Source organism: Daucus carota, chromosome 7, assembly GCF_001625215.2.
Source record: "Daucus carota subsp. sativus chromosome 7, DH1 v3.0, whole genome shotgun sequence".
NCBI lineage: Eukaryota > Viridiplantae > Streptophyta > Magnoliopsida > Apiales > Apiaceae > Daucus > Daucus carota.
This window is the reverse complement of record NC_030387.2, coordinates 24260082-24282286: the sequence shown is the minus strand read 5'-3', so window position 1 is coordinate 24282286 and position 22205 is coordinate 24260082. Positions and strand designations below refer to the sequence as shown.

Sequence of the window (22205 nt, the reverse complement as noted above, 5' to 3'; positions counted from 1 at the left end):
ACTAAACACTATATATGTTCTAAAATATAACTCATAAGTAGAATAATGATCTTAATGATTGTAAATGTTGAAAGATGTTAATGATTAATTGATAATTATATATTTAAAACTACTTAAAGATGGTAAATTATATATAAAATTTGAATAATTAAAGATATTATTTATGATTAAACTAAAAGATTATATGACTGGTACTTACTACGTCTTAAATGTGCACTTTATGGAATTTAACTCCAACAATATGTTTTATTTTAGTAAAATTACTATGTTGTTTGATGATTTTTAAATTGTGAACATAATATTCAAGATCAACACATATAAGTTTGTTTATAGCTTCTTTAATCTTGAACAAACAAAATTTTAAGTCACAATTATTTTATTCATTTAATAGGCAAACATTATATATAATTCTAGTTCGCGTTTTTGTAGTTTTTGTAGATCTAACAGTTGTTGTAGTTGTTTGATAAACTGATATTGTAGTTTGACAAAATTAATTAACTTTCCAAAAGTAATTTGATATCAAATATTTTGACGTATGTCTAGAGTTTTGGTTCTTTTATTATATATTGTAATATGGATAATGACTTCATTTTCTTTGAGTTTCTATTTGTCAAGTCAGTGTTACCACCGCCTTATTCGTCTTTATTGCAATCTTATGAAAAACACTGAATGATAATAATTATTATTATTAAAAAATATATGACCAAGTTTTTTGGTATTTTGGTATCAATATTGAATCTTATTTATTTTAATTCTGAAATATGAAAGAAATTTTATAGATTTGTTTCATATATTAAATTGTATGAGTTTTAAAAATTAAAACGAATATTTGACGTATGTCTAAAGTTTCGGTTCTTTTATTGTATGTTGCAATATGGACAACGACTTCATTTTTTTTGAGTTTCCATTTGTCAAGTCAGTGTTACCACCGCCTTATTTGTCTTTATCGTAATTTTCTGAAAAACACTAAATGATAATATTAATTATTAAAAAATATATGATCAAGTTTTTTGGTACTTTGGTATCAATATTGAATCTTATTTATTTTATTTCTGAAATATGATAGAAGCTTTATAAATTTATTCCGTAAATTAAATTGTATGGGTTTTAAAAATTCAAATGAATAATTTCGTTGACATTATTATTCTATTGATAGGATATTATATTAATATCAATATGAACTATTTATTTATTTGAACTCTGTAGCATGATAAAAGATTTATAGAGTTGTTCCGTATATTACATTATTTGAGTTTTAAAAAATTAAAACAAATAATTTTTTTGGTAATATATTTTTATTAGTGAGATAATTGTTATAATACAAAATCCTGTCAAATATAGAAGTTTTTTGATGATAGTAATAATTGTTAAATAAAAAATAATATGATGATAGCCAAATTTTGATATGAATTTTATAAAACTGTTTCATAAGTTAAATTGTTAGCGATTTAACTGTGCGGATAGATAAAATTATATTACAAAATCCTAAACACCATGGAAGTCTTTTTATAGTAGGATCATAACCTTAACCAATATTAAAATTTTTAATAATAAAATCCGAATCAATATAGAATTCTTTTCCTAATTGTATAATAATAATTATAAAATCCTAAAAATGTATAATAATAAGTATAAAATCCTAACAATATGAAAATCTTTTCATAATTATATAATGGTTATTGTTATTAAATAAAAAAAATTGTATAACATTGCCCTAATATTGATTGAAGTTTTTAATAATAAAATTTTAATCAATACAGAAGTCTTTCACTGTCCTAATAAATATTGAGGTCTTTAATAATAAAATTTTATTCAATACAGAAGTCTTTTAATAATAATACAATAGTGATTATAAAATCCTAATCACTATGAAAGTGACTCGAATTTTGGTACTTTGGTACCGAAGTTCGACCGAAACTATTAATAAAGGGTATTGATGCTGCTGCCTACTGGCCGCTGGGAAGAGATGGAAACTATGTGCTCAAATTTTCTTTTAAAAGAGCGTATGAAGATTTTTTAATTTGTTACATAGAAACTCGGGAATGTTAGATAAGAATAAGGATAAGACCGGTGACTCATCCCCGACATGTTGACTCAGGTAAAAAACTGAAAATAGATTCAATGAACCACTCCAGTTCAGGCGTTCAGTTTACCATAATTGACCTGTTAATTTGAGGGTTGTGGCTAGTCCACCTGTACTTGTTAAGAAGTTTAATCCATGATAACAAAATTACATAGATATTCATAATTATACAATAACTATTTGCGATATAAATATATTTTTGAAAAAATATATAAAAGATTAAATAAATATTTCTGACCTTTTTTTTTTTCAAACAATAAATATTTCTGACTTAAAGGTGATTTTAAAAATATAAAAAAAAAAATATGTCATACATACATTGGCATTACATTCAAAATAATTTTAAATAAATAATTTTTATGTATTTAAAAATTAATATGTTATAGAGACATTCACGTTACATTCAAAATATATATGTAGTATAAAGTAGTGGAAAATAGGAAGAAAAGTAGGTAAAGTGGTGGGACACATTGATTTTTGATGGGACACATTGATTTTTAATGTATAAAAAAAAGATTGTGAAGTAAAAGTAGTGTGAAAAAGAAAGAAAAGTGGAGAAGTGATGCGACTTATTGATTATTTTTGATAAGTTTTAAAAGGTAAAAAATTGGATGATACATCAAAAAGAAAAGTGTAAAGAAATGAACGGGAGACTAAGTATTAGGGGTGAGCATAAAAATCCGAAATCCGGATTATCCGATTTTCCGGTCCGGTATCCGATTTAAAATATCCGGAAATATGGATATCTGATCCGAATAAATCGGACCGGATATCCGATCCGGTTTTTTTCTATAAATTCGGATTCGGATCCGGATCACATATATATACAAAAGCGGATATCCGGATCCGATCCGGTTTATTATTTTTAATTAAAAAATATTTTTATAAATAATATATAATACTTTATCTAATCTTTTAAATAGAATATTTGTTGCAAAATTTTACTTTGTGCATCTATGTTCTTTTAATAAAAACATTGTGTGAAATTTATTCCCAATTGATTTTAAGATGTTGAGATTTAAGTAAGCCGAAGGAGAATTTTAGCCTTAATGAATATTCGCAGAAAAGAGCCCCTTAATAATGCAGAAGTAGAGAGACATAGATGTTAAAAACTGCAACTTTACGCATTAAGAGCAGCAGTGCTTAATAGTTTATTTGAGATCAACAAAGAGTCTCTGTTGAATGCTAATTGTCAAAAGATGGATAATCACCATATTGCCTAAGCTACTGTTTTTTTTTTTTTTTTGAAATTGCCTAAGCTACTGATAACAGTTCTCCTTTTTACACTTGTGGGAAAAAAAATTAAACATTACAAATTTATGGAATTAGAAAGTAATACATATTTTTTTAAAAAAACAGGATCCGGATTATCCGTTTTCCGATCCGATTTAAGAGGATATCCGAATATCCGGATATCCGATTAAACCGGAACCGGAACCGGAATGAAAATTTAGCGATCCGAAAAACCGGATATCCGGTTTATAATTCATAACCGGACCGGATATCCGGTTTTGCTCACCCCTACTAAGTATGAAATTTTGGATGCATTAAACAAATTGTCCGTCCATTCCATATCTTTAAAATTTCATTTTTATCTATTTATTTTATATTGACATATTTCCTTTGACAAGGTCTCTAGAGGAGTCCGTTGGACTACAATCTACTTATATATATAATAGCCCAACACGTTCGTGTCAAGTCTCGCTCCTGAGCAAATAAATTACCTAGCTCCGAATCCAAGCCTAACTCCGAACCTAACTCCTCCTCATACATATGAAAAAAATGTTATTTATGGGACTCGAACCAAGCCCTCTTCATTACAATTACACCACTCAAACCACTTGAACTACACAGGCAATTAATGTTTTTTATTCAAAAGCATTAGACTCATACATTAAAACTGTTGTATTTATATTATTTTCAATATCTTATTTAATTGAAATAAGTTATTATTTCATGTAAGTCTCATATGTTTTTTACATGATAGATTAATATCCATAAATTAATTACTTACGTAATAAATTTAAATTTGAAAAAGAATTTGAACAATTGGGCTCGAGCCATGTTTCAGACTTCAAAAAATAGATATAATTTCATATTTGAATAAAATTGGATGAATTCAAATCTAACTTAATACTTTAAACGAGTACCGATACAATATTAGAGAAATTTAAGTCATGAATGTGAGAAATAAGCACAAAAACTAAGATTTCGGTGAGCATTTTTGAAAGGAAAAATTGATGGATTTTCAACATTGACTTATAAAGATATTACAATATTTTGAGGAACATGAAATAAGATAACTGAAAGAATATTTTTATTTAGATTACATTTTATTTTAAACTTATAAATTCAAAATTCGACGTGTAACCAAATCTTTTCAAAAAAAAATATCATAGATATAAGAATAGTGACAAAGACATCAAATTTGGTGTTAGAAAATATGTCTAAATGATGTGATTTTGGTGATATATGAATTTGAAATATTATAACTTGTGATACAAAGGTGAATTTAGGGAAATTCTATGTTATTAATCAAAAGTCAATCAAATAATAATAAAACGTGTTTACGAGACCTGCTAAAAAGAATTGAGTTATAAATTTTACTTGCTTAAAATAAGATAACATAGAGAAATAAGTTATATATATATATATATATATATATATATATATATATATATATATATATATATATATTAAAGCTTTAAAACTATGATTTTAATATGCCATCCATCAATGTATAACATACGAGTTAAATAAAATGATTCAAACTATAATTAAATTAATTAATTATTTACAAATTAAACTAATAAAATATAATTAATTCTGAAATGGATAATCCGACACGATAAGGTGAAAACTAATATTTGATTAAGCGGGAATAGAAGAAGAATAGTTTTCCGTAATCTAGAAACTCGAACACCCAATTTGATCTTTAACAATTTAACATGATATGCTACATTGCTCACCCCTAAGAAATAAGAGTATCAAAATATTTAAAAATGTGAGTTTGCACAAAGCTAAAAAAGTTACTATACAACTAATTAAACTAAATATTTCTTATTTATATGAACTTCATGGTGCCTAACTGATATCTACTCTATTTTTTCTATTTGAGATCTGGTTGATAACAATTACATGAAAAATCATTAAAAGTCTTAATCAACAAGCTCAGAAAACTAATGATAAAAAAATAATATTTTATAACAAGACAATATTATAACACGCGGTATCAAGGTAATAATCATCTAATATTTTAAATTAACAAAAAAAAAATATAAGACATTGAAGTACTATATAATTGATTGATATGAAAATTAAAAGGGTAAGCCACATCAAATGTGTCGGAATTTTTCGGGTAGAATTATAAGGTTAGTAGTTCAATTGATGCTTTTATAATAAAGTAAGGTAGGGTCTTTTACATACAATATATGTTTCAATTATTATTTATACAAGATGTGTGCAACATATGATAAAAAAGAATGCGTTGATGGTCTGTCCATCATATATCACTTAACTATTACACAAACGTACGCTCAAAAAAAGAGAAATAAATATAAAACAACGCGGACCATACATCTTCATCTAATCATGATTTAGGATATCGTAATTCACATATCAAGAACAAATTTTCATATTGGATGAAATAATTTAATAATTTTCAACAATAAATTAAAGATCTTTTTAATGAGGTATAATACATTTAAATTCTAAAACTTTCAATATTAATTTCGAATATAATTTTGAACATGTAGATAATATGGTAGTGGCCTTTATATCCTAACGAATTTGAATATAGAAAAATCAGTTCAAATGTTGTTTTTGATCCATAACTTTTTTTTAAAATGTAGTACATATTATTACTATCAATGCTATTAGATTGCAAATGTTACATTTCATATTTACATGTTCTGTTAAAAAATAAGACGTAATAGTTATACTCGAAATAATATGATGACACAAGAATATTATTTAAAACACAACAAAAACTAGAGTCCCGTGCCTCGCACGGGCTTTTATGCTAGTTTTCATATAAATGTATAAACAATTCGCATATATGTATCTTGTTAGTCTTAAAATTTAAATAAAAATTGTGTCGAATAAAAAGTAAATAAATAAATTAAATTGTGATTTGAGAGAAGTCCTTGTAGCGTAATATCATCCAACTTGGTGTCCACATCCAAATCGCAACTCATATATAAGCACACACTGGCACTGTATACTCACACTTAAATCTTATCCAGAAGATGGTGATGAAAGTAGCTTCACACAACACTTGTTCATTCTCCACGCTCAATCCCAACGCGCCGATGTTCGTGCCGTCGGCGTATCGCCTCGTCGAGGACTTCTCCGATCAGTGGTGGTCTCTCGTGGAGTCCTCCCCTTGGTTCCGCGATTACTGGCTCACTGAACGCTTCACCGATCCGCAATTTCTCGATGAGATCGACGATCTCCTCGCCAGCGATGTCAATGTCGTTAAAGGTGAGAACTTTATTTGAGTATCAGATCGGATCTGGTTGATTTAATGTTTTCTCACTCGATTTTGTGGACTTTTTTTGTTAGATCAAGGAGATGAGATTCAGAAGGAGTTGATCTCGCTCGGAATGCTCAAGTGGCGTAAACCGCGTGTGGCGACGGAGAGGAAGATCTGCGGCCGCAAAGCGCCCAAGATCGTGAATGTGAAAGTGAGTCCCAGGCCGATTCAGCAACCGAGGTAGAACGAGTTGGGTGAAACAGTGGGTTTTAAACTCGAGGAACTAGGGTTTATATGTGTTGTGGCACTTGTAATATTTTCAGTTATTTTAGGTTTCAAGATCATGTGCCTGCTGTGTATGTATATAAATAAATTAGTCCTTCGATTTTATCTTGTTTGCTTGTGATTTGTCAATTGGATGGCTATAGCACTAAAATGCTTTGCGTTTCATATACAATATCAGACATATCGGTGTACAAAATTTCCGCATCAACGTTAAAAAACTGAATCCATGTATTATTGCTCGCTGGTACACAAAATTTCCTTTTAAAATAGAGAGTAGTGGACTACTGATCCTTATCTTAATTATCCTAAAAGAGACTGCGGAATGTTACAGAGGATGGGATATATGAATATAGGTATTTAGACAAGCTGTGCTGATGAAGCTCCCTCCCATATGGTAGATTGCTTCCCAATCTTTTGAAGAGCTTTCATCACTTCTTCCGTTGTTACTCTACCCGACACGGTGATCTTGTTCAGCTGTGTATCAACATCGTATGTTTCTATATCTGCTTTACAAAATAACAACAAATGGCTTGCATATTAGATTTATGAAATCAAACTCTGTGGAAGAAATTGGCATTACCTTCAATTTTCTTGACAGCCTTCAAAATCTTCTTGATGCATTCATCGCAATGCAAACCCACCTTCAATTCCACAACCTGATGTACAAGACAAATATTTAAAGATTCAGTTAAAGCCTAAGGGCAGAAACAAGGTGCGAGATAGAAGTATTACATTAGCCATCAGGGGGAGTTTGAAGTCTGGATTTTCGTCTCAGCTTGGTTAAGAGTGAGAGAGAGAAATGATGAGAAAAAGTGCAAGAATTGGGGGGTGTATGTTTTTATGATTGATTGCATATGAGTAGAGAAATATACAGGGACGAATCGGTGGGGTTGAGGTATATGATGCCTGTTTTTGCCCAGAAGCTTTTCACTTTGTTAAAGCTTTGGCTTTATTGACTTTTGGTGATTTTAGGCACCATTTTACACTGTCCATACACAGGGACGGCTATTATTTCATTGCTTGTTTGCTTTCATGGAGGCAGAGAAAGGGCATTCTATTCATTCATTATTACTTTATTCTTTGTAAACTTTGGACGCATTTGGATTAAGGTCAAGAATGATAACACGGAATGATAATGGAGGATATAAGAATGGGGTTAACAAAAATGAAATGATATAAAAACTGAAAGAGTGAAAAGGGTAACGATTTAATCGCAGGAATGAGGTTCATTTCATACAACCAAATACTTATGTATGAGATTTCTGATTTATGTTAACAGACTTCATTAATCATGAATCAATAATTTAATTATATATTTTTATATGAATTATAATTTAAAGCATTAAATGAGTATGTCATATTTTTGTTATATTATTTGTCAATCTGAAATATTAAACTATAAAAAATACTACAGTATATGATAATTTTGTCTCATATTTTTATCAGATAAATTATTGTTTATCTGATAAAGAATTTATATTGAATTATTCTGATAATTATGCAACTTGTAACATAAGAGTAATGTTACGCACCACAAATTTTGTCACGAAAATTTAATTCCAAATGACGCGTCAAAATTTAATCTCAAATGACGTGACAGATAAATATATAGTTTTAATTTGATGATTGATGTGCATGTAGGGATCCTATTATTATTAGTGTCAGTTGAATCGATCAGATGTTGCCAATTAGATTTGAGAAAAAAAAATTACAAAATTTTTTGAGGTACCTAGCATTTTCCAACGTGGGAAAGCGAATGGGCTGGGGGCCAGGGCTTTTTAAGACTAACAGTTGACTATTAACTTGTGAAACAAAAAGAGTAAAGTGAAGGATTGGGAGATTCAAAACGATAGAAGACCTTCATAAAATTGGATTGAACAGCCCATCTCGACCTGGTTATGCTAACTCACGGACATCAAAGCACAGCCTAGCCCACAGAACATACAGGAAAATGTAGCCCATAATAAGGAAAGAATTGTGAAATTTGAAAGCATCAATATCATTACAGAACATCACATTGACAATTATAGTAAGAGAGCTCGGGATAGATATGTTGAGTCAAAGGATCTTAGGGGTCATTTGTTAAATCTGAACAGTTATTTCTGGATGAGTTGAATTTCTGGATGACGTGAATTTCTGAATGAACACAATATTCTTATTTGTTATTATTTTTTCTAATTTATCTGGATGACCAGCTTAACACAATATTCTTGTTTGTTATTATTTTTTCTAATTTATCTGGATGACCAGCTTATAATACAGAAATACTTTTAAATGTATTATTTTATCAAACAATTGTTGTTATGTATTTTTTAAAATATTTCTCTCTAATCCGGGTTGAAATATAAATATAATATATATTTTTAAAATAATTTTAAATATTATATCAAATATTTCTCATTAATTTGGGTTGAAATTTAATTACTATAGTTGAAAGCGATAATCAAACTATAAATATTCATATATATTATTATTATTATTATTATTATTATATTTAAATATATTATTATTATATTTTAATATATATCATGTTGCATAATTAATATTATTTTATAAAATAAATTTTAGCCGGTTTATATTTAAAAATAAATTATATTTTTATCAACCATATGCTTATATTTTATTATTATATTCTTATATATATATATATATATATATATATCATGTTAAATAATTGTTTTTCATTTTAATATTTAATAATATAATTCATACTTTAAGTATTTAATTTTAAACTACAAATATTATAAATTTTTTTGATAACTTAGCTCATTAACATACATTGAAAGATAAAAAAATTTAAACGTTAAAATTTTCAATATTCAAATATATAAAATTATTATATATATATATATATAATGATTTAAAAAGATTAAATATAAAATATAAAATATTATTTTTATTTCTTTTTATCTTGGAGGAGAGGGGTTAACCTAGCTGGATGACAGAGCGGCCAAAATTTGATATGTGTCGTCCAGAAGTTTTTTAGTGTCATCCAGTCCAATCAGGAATAATCAAATGATCTTAACGAGATGGAAATCTGAACCAACCCATTAATCCTGTCATTCACCTGTTATCAAATGACCCCTTAATGTTACAAATGTTAATCATCTTCCAAGAGAACACTTTCATCCAGGAGTAAGGTACTCTCTCTGTTTTGAAATATAGGTCGGTTGATTTTTTTTCACGTGTTTCTAAGTCTTTTGAGTGCATGCTAAAAATCATTATTTAAAAAAAAAAATTTGAATAAAAATATATGATTTGATATTATTATTAAAAAAAAGAAAATTTCGAAAATAATAATTTTAAGCATGCGGTCAAAAGACTTAAAAATACGTGCAGAAAAGTTAAGCTGACCTATATTTCAAAACGAAAAGAGTAAGTAGATGATATTCATACTTCGACTTTCATTGATAGAACTAAAATGCAAGCAAACGAGGATATCATTTCCCTGTCAAGTTCACTCCAATAACGATCGTTGCTTTCTTCCATTTGTCTTCATCTTTTTGGAAGATTTTTTTCAATCCCCTTGTATATTCTCCCATCTACTTAACTTGTTAAAGATCCTCATTTATACGGTCTTGGGCTCATCTTCATGCCCATCAGAGAACATTCATTCATCACCTGTTCGTCTTGACATTTCTCCGTCAAAAATCAAATCCCCTCCTCCTAGCGCCAAGAATAGTTGTGAAGAAATTCGCCAAAATCCCCAGAAAATATGTTGTAAAGAATGATGATTCTTAACTACCCGAAAAGATTCACATTAAAGTTTTCGTAGTTCACGAGTTGTAGTTTTAAGTTTGTTTGGATTGAATTTGTTGGTTTTCTCATTGCACATTTTTGCAAAGCAGCTCCGGATCGTTATTTCTTTCAAGTATTTAGTATTCGAACTTTTGATTTATCATAAATCAACATGTATTATACATCTAAATTATATTCACGTCAAAAATGAAATACATCAATTTTTATTTTAACATGATTTAAACAAACCAATGTCCATCATGGACAAATTTTTGATACGCACATCTTATTATATTTGTCCAATTCAAATTACACCACTATAAAACACCACATAAGCATGTCATTATATATGTTGCATCTTTGCATTTATAAAATGACTATTTTATTCGATTACAACTTATTCTTTATGCAGCCCCTGGTCGACAACACTTCGCATGATTATTATATAGCAAGAACAAGACCGGGAACAGATTTCCCCACCCGATTCGAAACGCTACTCTCCCAAAGAAAACAAGGACAGTGAAGAGACCGAACCGAACCCGAAAAACCAGAACCATTCCCAAAACGGGTAACAGTAAGTGAAGTATTAAAATACTCTCGCACCTGAGTGATGACCCCATCCGTCAGAGTCCATGCATGCACCCACGAGATCGAACGCTCCTGATCACACCCTTCGACCAAGACTATTGATCCAATGGCTGTGATAGACTGTGGAGTGAACTGAAACTTATCAGACGACGCCGTGTCATTGCCAGTGAGCAAGAGCTTCATGAACTGGTGAGAAGGTGGGCCATGGTACCACCATTCTAAGTGAGAGGGAAGAAGAGAGTGGACAGTGGAGACGTCACGGGAAGAGAAGGCTTCGTAGAGGGCGAGAGCCACGCTTTTGTTTTTGCATTCCTCCGGAGTTTCTTCTGAGTTTGCCAGGGTTTTGTTTAGTGAGTTGTATGGTTTTTGTATGGTTTCGAATACGATATATAGAAAAGATCGATGATGGGCTTAATTAGAAGGTTGTGCGAGTGAGGTATATATAGTGGTGAAAAAAAATGAATCTATCCACCTTGTCAAAAATAATCTCTCTCCGTTCAAATTAAATTAATTAGTTGATTTTTTGCACTTAGTTAAAATATATTTTATTATTTATTTTTTTTAAAAGAAAATTTACTATTTAAACTTTTACTTCAAAAAAAACTTTTACTTGAAAAATAAAATTTAAAAATTATATTATGTAACTATGCAATAACAGACATTAAATGATTTGTTCAAATTGAACGAGTTCATCTAATTTAGGATGATTAGAGGGAGTACCAAGATGCTAGGGATGACAATTTAACCAATTTGATGGATACAATCTTACAGATTTGTTCCGAACTTTATAAATTTTACTGAACTCGATTTTTTATGGTTGAATTTGAATATAAATTTAGTTTAGAAAATTTTCTACTATCTTTTGGGGGTATAATAAAAATTTCGGATATGATAAGAATTTTGTTATATATGAACTGTTCTGACCTAATTGCCATCTCTAAATATATTCATCATGAATTTGGAAAGAAGGAAAAAAAGAAGTTAATTCTCTCTTATGCGGATCTTTCCAATTTTGTAGGCTGTTTTCCATTCCCTACTAATCTCTGCTAAAAAAACTCTGAAACTGGGAGAGAATTTCAAGTTTTTTTTAACATGCTCTATGCTCTTCTTTTCTCTCATATATATTTTTCAATTCGGGATACGTGTATAAGTGCAACTTAAATGGTTTCATGTTGAGACACTATTTTAAAATGACATGTAATCCCTCTCAAGTTCTCAGCCTGGAAATTTTGAGGAATCGATATAGACAGGCCAACAGTCAGTACCAATACAAATGTGGAACAAAATTGCTGAAATCATACACCGTCCAATCACCAACACAGAACTTATTAATGAATTTTTAGAGGAATCCTAGTCGGCAGTCACCCTATCAGCCACTACATGTTTTTTTAACTCCAAAATAAAGTAACGAAACCAAGTAAATTTTGGTCGGTTGAGGTCGGTTTGGTAAAGATGTCTTTGCACAATTAGGTCCATTACTGATGAAACCTTTTCATTCGAGGAAACATGAGAAACAATTAAGCACGGGATCAATAAAATGATAAATAAATAAACATTAATCACCACCACTAAACTTAATTAGCTAGTCACTAAAACACTTGTTTAGTCGTTTGGATGGTTAAATATTGTTAGATGAGCTTAGTGGCATCCTAGGAAATTCCATGAATCGTCCGTGTCAAGAACAACGATCTGCTCTCGTGTACACGTAGTAATTGTCAATCAGGGACCAAAGCACCTCACGAGTTCAGAACAATTTTGAGCTTTTTCCAAAGATACCTAAATTGTAAAAATTATTTTTAGAAATAAAAAAATTTTCAAAAAAGAGAAAAGTGGGAAAGAGATTTTTACTCCATATATCAGAAATCATTATACGGCAATTATAATAGAAATTATTTGTTATTAAACATGGTCTTGACGAGACTACGGTGGGATTAAGGGTAGACTCTTGAACGCGTACAAAATCTATCTAGTTGAGGCTTTTACAGGTTGAGCTGGATTGAGTGGTGTCTCCGATAAATGATAATATACACAAAGTCGGTGATAAATGATGTCATATTGGTAGTTCTTATAGTTTATATTTAATGTTTTTATTTGATAACTAGCGTGTGTGTATAATATTATATAATATTAAAGAAAATAAAAGATGTAAATTATTATGAATATAAGATAATGAATGATTCAGTAGAATAAAAGCTCAGGCAGAGTGGTGGCATGGAGTCGTATGTTTATATATATATAAAAGAAAAGACTTAATTACCAAAAAAACTATTAAACTTTTGTGATTTTTTCATTTTAACCATAAAACTGTTTTTGTTGCAGAATAATGCAACTAAGTATACAAAATAAATCTGACATAACCCAATTTTAATGAATCTCTAACCATGGTTAATTCATTGAACGTCACATGCAGTACAAGACATCAATTTTTTTAATATAATTTTAAAATTTTACATAATTTATTATACATACATAAAAAGTCAGCTATATTTACATTTTCTTTTTGTGTATAAAAATTCAAGTGATAAATTTTTATTTAGAAAAAATAATAAAATAATTTATGAAACTAATTTTTTTTAAAACTATTAAAATGCGTGTCAAACTCTCGTTATCAAATCACCAAAATATTGCAAACTACCACAATATTTTAATAATGCTAAAAATAATAATATAGTGTTAATATTCAAATCCGAATCTAACATCAGTGACAAAAAAATCTGAACCTAACACCAGTGACAAAAAAATCATAGTTTAGTGCTAAGTTTGGTGGCGAAAAAATCTATTTCTTCTTAAATAAAATTATCAATTCGAGATAAATTAATATAAATCGCATGATAAATAATCGATATACAGTACCTGATAGACGGTGGTTTCAAAAAATCACACTAACATCGTCGCCTTTGAACATAAATTTTAGTACGGTCTGTGTTTTTGTAGATTGTGAATTAGGATTTGACCCTTAATGAGATAGTAAAAGTATTAATAAAACCCATGTACCAAATAATTTAATTAATAACTTGATAATATATGTGGCACCCATCTTAATTTTAACTTAACTATGGTTATGAACTAGTGAGATTGGGTTTTTAAAATAAAGTTTTTTAAAATTACTTGCATTATCCTGCAACAAATATACTATTATGGTTAAATTGAAAAAAACATGATAGTTATATAATTTTGTTGGTAATTAAGTCAAAAGAAAACGATTGTTGTAGACAGAAAAGGAAGGAGTCTAACATTATTGAATATAAGACGGCTTAAATACCTTCTTGCCATTGAAGTTTGACATGTTATACACACTAACCACCCATGTTTCAAAATATACTTCGACCATCAAACTTAGCACTTTTGTATATATGAACCATAATCGGCACTGTTACGACACAATCTTTACGACATGACGAGAGAAGATGATGGCATGACGAGACAAGTCTGATGAGGTGTGCATGTGTCAGGAGGCAACCAACTACAGCGTGGAATATGGGATAAGCATGAAGGTTGTTAAGCAGATAAGGACCAATGTGTGGGAACGTGGAGCAAAAGGTGGAACAGTCCAACGGGCTTAAGTTTGAATTGTAAATATAGCTAAGGCACTAGTATAAATAGCATGGTAGGCTAGATCATAAGGGACAGAAAAACAGAAGCAACTCAAAGCTCATACATTGTAACCTACGTATTTTCTTCATAGTGCACGTATTTTTGGCAGGGTTATAAACCCTCCCGCGGTTTTTTTCCTTCAAGGGTTTTCCGCGTGATCAATTCTTGCTCTCTATTTATCTTCTAGTTAATTTATAATTCTTGGCATTTAACCCGCGAAAATAAGCGTAAACAGTTTGGCGCCGTCTGTGGGAAACTTGTCAAGAATTCGACGTGAAACGACATGACGACAGATGAGCAACATCAGAGCAACACCGCGAGCCAGGATGACAACCAAACCATACGCCAGATGGCAGAGACAATCAGGAAACTGCAGGCTGACATGGACACTCAGAGAGAAACATGGAGGTCAGAAAGAGAGGCACTGCAAAGAGAGTTAACAACGGCAAGGTCAAGGTCTAATCCGACGGCAAGAGAGACATTGGCAAGCGTCTCAAGACGTCTGAACATGGATGACGAGGAAGAAGAAGAGTACGACGAAGAAATTGAAGCAGAACCCGAGCCAAATGAGGAGAATCCAGAGGCAAATGACAGGACTGAAACCGAGAACCCATCGGGAGGACCTAACAATGGGGGGCCACGTGTTGAAGGGCGTAAGAAGGAGAGTAAGAAAAAGAAACAGTCTCACAAATCGACAAAGTCACGTAGCCGTGATTCAATGCGAAAGGAACTACAGGCACTAAAGGAAATGGTGCAACGAATTCCGGGGATGCCTAAGCCCTTGGAAAAGGCCGCACCCATGAGCTACGCGGATTCCCCTTTTTGTGACAACATTGCGCTGGTGGAGACACCAAAACGCTTCGCGGTGCCACCGATGAAGGCTTACGACGGGACCACTGACCCTCAGGAGCATGTGGCGCAATACAAACAGAGGATGTTCACCGTGCCCATCACAAAGGAGCTACGGGAGCCTTGTATGTGTAAGGGCTTCGGCTCGACGCTAGCTGGACCGGCATTACAGTGGTACGTGAGTCTTCCTAACGGCAGTATAGAAACCTTTGCCGACTTAGTCGACGCCTTCAACCTCCAATTCGCTAGCAGCAGGGTGTTCGAGAAGACAACAAGTGACTTATACAAGATAGTGCAAGGGTTCAGGGAGCCCCTGAGGGATTACTTAACCAGGTTCAACCGTGAGAAGGTGACAATCACGAATTGTGACACTCCGACAGCGGTAGAGGCATTCAGAAGGGGACTGGAGAAAGACTCACCACTGTACGACGAACTCACTAAGTACCCTTGTAAGACCCTTGACGACGTCCAGGCAAAGGCAATGGCGCAGGTACGCCTGGAGGAGGACAAAAGGGAGCGTGACGACAAATATTATCGCCCAAATCGCAAAGTTCTGAGCACACGAACCAGGGACTACAAGCCCTACAGCAGAGACGCGAGAGATGCGAAAGAAGATGCACGGATCAATTCCACACAAGAGCATTCTGATTGGAGGAAAGACCCAAACTTACCACCCACATACGATAGCTACGGGTTCACAGTCACACCATCTGCCATGATGAGGGAATTTACAAAGCTAGGCGACGTGGTGAAATGGCCTGTCAAGAGCAATAAACCGAAAGCTAACCCAGATTCTAAGCTTTGGTGCGACTTCCATGGTGATTATGGCCACAAGGCCTCTGATTGTGTAGCGCTGAGACGGGAACTCCACTACCTCACCAAAAAAGGCTATTTAACAGAATTCATGCCAGCTGGGGGGAACACGCAAGACAGAAAGGACAGGACACCACCAAAGTTGCCACCACCACCTTACCAGAAGGTCATCAACTTCATAGCAGGAGGTTCAGAAGTGTGTGGTGCAACATACTCCCAGGCCAAACGAGTGGCTCGACGAGCTGACAAGCAGGTTGCGATAGTAAACAAGAGACTTGAAGAAACAACTGCCTTAACCTTTGACGCACGGGACAAGGAACACGTCAAAGAACCACAACAAGACAGCCTGGTAATATCACTTCCTGTGGGAAACTGCCTCATCAAGAGAATCATGGTAGACAACGGTAGCGCAGCCAACATCATGATGAAACACACATTGCAAGAGATGGGACTAGCTGAAAGTGACATGATCAGACGCTCAACAACGCTGGTGGGATTCAGTGGAGAGACAAAGAAGACTATGGGCGAGATCACACTACCAACATATGCGCAAGGGGTCAATGTTCTGACAAAGTTCCTCATAATCGATTGCGACTCGACCTATAACATAATCATGGGGAGACCATGGATTCACGAGCTGCAAGCTGTACCATCAACAGTCCATCAAGTCATTAAATTCCCCACACCTTGGGGAGTTCAACAAATCAAAGGAGATCAGGCTACGGCAAGAGAGTGCTACAAGACATGCATGAAGCCTACTGTTGAACATGAACTCCGGGCGGATCTGGAACATGCCCCTACCATGACAGGACCCGAGAAGCTGACAGAGGTCACCCTTGACACAGGGGACAAGAAAGTGCTCGTTGGGGAGGACCTATCTCCCAGCCTAGAAGCAAACCTAGTAGACTTCCTGACAACACGACTTGACGCCTTCGCCTGGGAGCATGAAGACATTACGGGAATTAGCGCGGACGTGATCACACATAAGCTCAACGTTGATCCCAATCATAAACCTGTCCAACAGAGAAGGAGGAAATTCGCTGCAGAAAGAAACAAGATCATCAACGAGGAAGTATCACGCTTATTGAAGGCAGGAATGATAAGAGAGGTGGATTATCCGGAGTGGCTTGCGAACGTGGTCATAGTACAGAAAAAGAATGGAAAATGGCGAGTATGTGTCGACTACACCGACCTCAACAAAGCATGCCCAAAAGACCCATTCCCATTGCCACACATAGATACCATGGTGGATTCGACAGCTGGACACGAACTACTAACCTTCCTAGACGCCTCCAGTGGTTTCAATCAGATTCAGATGGACCCCAAAGATGCTGAAAAAACTGCCTTTGTCACCGAGAGAGGAATATACTGTTATCTTGCAATGCCCTTTGGATTGAGGAATGCGAGTGCAACGTTCCAGAGACTCGTCAACAAGATGTTCAAGGAGAAAATTGGTAACACCATGGAAGTCTACATTGACGACATGGTGGTCAAGTCACTTAACGCAGAGGATCATGTCAAGCATCTCGAAGAAGTGTTCGACATACTGCGACAGTACAACATGAAACTTAATCCACAGAAGTGCAATTTCGCTGTCTCTTCGGGAAAGTTCTTGGGCCACATGGTTACGAGAAGAGGGATAGAGGCAAGCCCGGAACAGATCAAGGCGGTACAAGACTTGACAAGTCCATCTAACGTCAGAGAAGTGCAAAAATTGACAGGGAGAGTTGCTGCCCTGAATAGGTTTATTTCACGTTCCTCCGACCGGTGCCGTCCATTCTACAACGTTCTAAGGAGAAACAAAGGTTTCACTTGGACTGACGAACATGAAAAAGCCCTCTCAGAGCTAAAGCAATATTTGACATCACCACCACTGCTTGCAAAACCGCTGCCAAACGAAGATCTCTACTTATATCTGTCCGTCACCAGACATGCGGTCAGCAGTGTGCTAGTAAAAGTTCACGAAGGCATACAGTCACCAGTTTACTACACAAGCAAGAGTCTGGTCGAAGCTGAAACAAGGTACACACCACTTGAGAAACTGGTTCTTGCACTTACCATGACATCCACCAAACTGAGACACTATTTCGAGACACACAAGATACATGTCTTAACGAATTTCCCTTTAAGGACGGTCCTGAGCAAACCGGAGTTGACAGGACGCATGGCGAAATGGGCCATCAAACTCAGCACCTATGACATCGTATACGAACCAAGAACGGCCATCAAGTCGCAAACCCTAGCTGATTTTGTGGCTGATTTCAGCCCAAACCAGATGGCACTAGCAGAAGAGGAGTTGCAACGAATGACAACATGTCAAGAAGCACAGTCATGGATTCTCTACACCGACGGAGCTTCAAATGTAAATGGCACAGGGCTCGGACTTGTGCTGAAATCGCCACAAGGGGACAAGATCGTGTACTCAGTATCTTGTGAGTTCAAGGCCACTAATAACGAAGCGGAATACGAAGCACTCATTGTAGGTCTGACCACAGCCAAAGACATGAAGGTTAAACACATTGATGTATATTGTGATTCTTTATTAATTGTTAATCAAGTCAACGGCTCTTACGAGGCAAAAGACTCAAAGATGCTTACATATCTTGACATGATAAAGAAATTACAACTATCGTTTGACACATTTAACATTCAACAGGTCCCGAGGGAATCCAACACACAGGCCGACGCCTTGGCAGGCTTGGGGTCAGTGCTCAAAAATGCTGGTATAACATCTATCCCTATTGTACACATCATGCAACCTGCGAACTTAAGAATGAAAGAACAACTTGCCTTATGTGTTGACAATATGCAAACAGATGACGGTACAGAAAACTGGATGCAGCCCCTCAAGAATTATCTCCAACATGGCACATTGCCAGCAAATACTAATGAGGCTCGGGTTCTACGAATGAAAGCTTCACGTTTCACATTACTTGATGATGTACTTTTCAAGAAGTCGATCACAGGCCTCCTGCAGAGGTGTCTGCACAAACATGAAACTGATCTAGTGCTACGTGACCTCCATGATGGTGAATGTGGCAACCACACTTCGGGCAGGAGCCTATCCATGAAGGTCCTGCGAATGGGCTACTATTGGCCAACAGTCAAAAAGGATGCAGAAGACTACGTAAGGAGCTGTGACGCCTGCCAGAGGCACGCACCCATCATTCACCAACCCTCAGAGGAACTCCACGCCACAATGCCTTCGTGGCCATTCATGAAGTGGGGAATGGACATAGTCGGGAAGATGCCTCCAGCCCCTGGGCAAAAGGTCTACATGCTGGTCATGACGGATTATTTCTCCAAATGGATTGAAGCGGAGGCTTTCCGACAGGTGACGTCAAAGGAAGTGGTGTCATTCATCAAGAGGAATATCTTGTGCAAATTCGGAATACCATCTGAAATTATTTGCGACAATGGGTCACAATTCATAAGCGACAAAACTGAAGCATTCTGCAGAAGATACAACATCACCCTAGTAAAGTCTACCCCCAGGTATCCGCAAGCAAATGGACAGGCTGAATCAAGCAACAAGATACTCATAAACAACTTAAAAAGGAGATTGACAGGTTACAAAGGAAGGTGGGCCGAAGAGCTACCTTGGGTCCTGTGGTCCGACAGAACGACCCCTAAAGCGTCAACAGGACAGACTCCCTTCAGTCTAGTTTACGGGACGGAGGCGGTACTCCCGACGGAAGTGATGATGCCTACGGCCAGATATGGCCTGATTACTGAAGACACCAATCAAGTCAACATGGGGCACGACCTCGACATGATAGATGAAACTAGAGAGATGGCTAAGATGCGTCTGACAGCATACCAGCAGAAAATAGCCAGAAGCTACAACAAGAACGTACATGTGCGAGCATTCCGCGAAGGTGATATGGTTTTAAGGAAAGTCTTCCAGAACACAATAGAAATACCAGCGGGGAAGTTCGCGGCTGCCTGGGAAGGGCCTTACTTGATAGATGCAGTGGTCGGCAAAGGAGCTTACCGTTTATCAACTTTGGATGGGCAGCAAGTTCCACGAAGTTGGAATGCCTTACATTTGAAGCTTTATCACGTGTGACAACACCTTCTCACAGTCGCTTAGTTTATGTTCTTATTCCAAATAAGTCGCTAGGACACAGTTCAATAACTTGAGTTACTTAGTGGTTGAAGCATGTTTTTTTCCATTCATGGTCGCACGTTAATCATGATAATAAACTATTTGCCCATCTCAAAGTGCTTTGTTCTCTTCTTGGCTTATGTATGCTCTTATCTTAGCTTATGCATGTGATTCACATTAATCTGTTGTGTGTAACTTGTATTATCCTGATATGTGATATTTAAGAATTGATAGGATTGTTACTCTGAATAAATTCTTCTTTAGTAGCGAAAGATTGATGAACCTAGCATTTTGCTTTGTTTAGATATCACGCAAACATTGCAATAAAAACTATAGACCACAAAACATCATAACGACAACGTGACTTGACTTGGTGAGCTTCAAGAGGCTTAGACTCTTAGCCACCCTACGAGTGCATGCACATACGAAAAGAAGCCACAATGTGATCACAACAAACATAATTGAAATAACGCAACAATAAGACAACAAAAGATTCTTATGTCATAAAGCACGCCTAGAGTAGGCAATAAGTTCTTAAAACGAAAGTAGCCACGGCTCATAGAGCAACAAGTTTTAACATAAAATGACACTTAACGAAAAAGTCTTAAAAGGATCCCACAAACACCAACTTTAGAAACAGAATCAAAATAGACAGCCACGACGAGATACACCTTCAGTTTTCATCAGTATCCTTAGCGACCTCACCCTCATCATCATTTCGAGGAACATAAAGAGGGAAGGCATCAGCAGGATAAGCCTCGTTGTAAATACGAATCGTCTCGTTCATATCCCAGCTCAAGTGCTCCCCTCGAAAATATTCCAGCATGGCCTCCACACGAGAACGCATAGCATGTTGAGTGATCAGCTTCTGCGCCTCATCGTGCATCTTCTTCTCAAGGGATTGCACCTTCTCCACAAAATCCTTCAACTCACCCTCCACCTTCTTGCGAGCCTTAATGCTAGAAGAAGCAAGCCCCTGCGCAGCCTGTAACTTTTCAGCATAAACCCCATTGGCCCGTTCCACGGTGTCCAACTTCATAGACTGCTCGATGAATGCGTGACGAGACATAAGGGAAGCCTGCAGAGCCTGCATGTGAAACAAGTTAATAGGATGTCTGACATAATCATAAAGCAACAACAGAATGACGACATACAACAAATTAATACATACGTGAAAGAGATAGCCGTTGGCTTCATTCAGGATAGTTTCAGGTTCTTTGCCAAGTGAGGAGTCAACATATTGAGAAAGTAACATGCCAGGCAAGTGTTGTGCAAACTCTGCAGGGTTTCCATGGGGAGTGTACTCGTAAAATATCGGAGGAACACTTGAATCAGACTTCATGGTGGCTAAGGACGGGGAGGATTTCATTTTCTTGTGAACGGAACTTGCTTCAAAGAGCACCGGAGTCTTGGAAGACTCTGTCTCACCAGTTCTATCCTCACGAGCTCTCTTAGCAAATATTTCTTTGGTAGAAAAGAACGAAGGAGTAATGATAGGTGGTCTAAATTCTACAACCATGTAGAAGGGTTCGATCAAAGATAACAATACGAGCGATGAGAACACAAACAAAAAGAATTGAAAGAGATAGCAAATACCTTTCACATAAAGTCGACTAGAGGTCATTTCCAAGCCCGTTTCAGACTTAGGGCTCTCAAGGGAGTCAGAGGACAGG

The 22205-nt window shown here is 34.9% G+C and overlaps 3 protein-coding genes across 3 annotated transcripts; 2 read left to right on the top strand and 1 right to left on the bottom strand.

Moving 5' to 3' along the window:
* Positions 1-6264: 6264 nt before the first annotated feature.
* Positions 6265-6947, top strand: LOC108193522 (protein EARLY RESPONSIVE TO DEHYDRATION 15). Its single transcript, XM_017360216.2, has 2 exons — positions 6265-6565; positions 6647-6947. Exons 1-2 carry the CDS (start codon positions 6331-6333, stop codon positions 6799-6801), a joined length of 390 nt encoding a protein of 129 aa, XP_017215705.1. The 5' UTR covers positions 6265-6330; the 3' UTR covers positions 6802-6947.
* Positions 6948-7052: 105 nt separating this feature from the next.
* On the bottom strand, positions 7053-7759 carry LOC108193523 (copper transport protein CCH). Its single transcript, XM_017360217.2, has 3 exons — positions 7575-7759; positions 7423-7498; positions 7053-7345 (listed from the first exon to the last, which is right to left on the bottom strand). Exons 1-3 carry the CDS (start codon positions 7581-7583, stop codon positions 7200-7202), a joined length of 231 nt encoding a protein of 76 aa, XP_017215706.1. The 5' UTR covers positions 7584-7759; the 3' UTR covers positions 7053-7199.
* A 7286-nt stretch (positions 7760-15045) lies between these two features.
* Positions 15046-20493, top strand: LOC108194766 (uncharacterized). Its single transcript, XM_017361704.1, has one exon. It carries the CDS (start codon positions 15046-15048, stop codon positions 20491-20493), a length of 5448 nt encoding a protein of 1815 aa, XP_017217193.1.
* The last annotated feature ends 1712 nt before the right edge of the window (positions 20494-22205 follow it).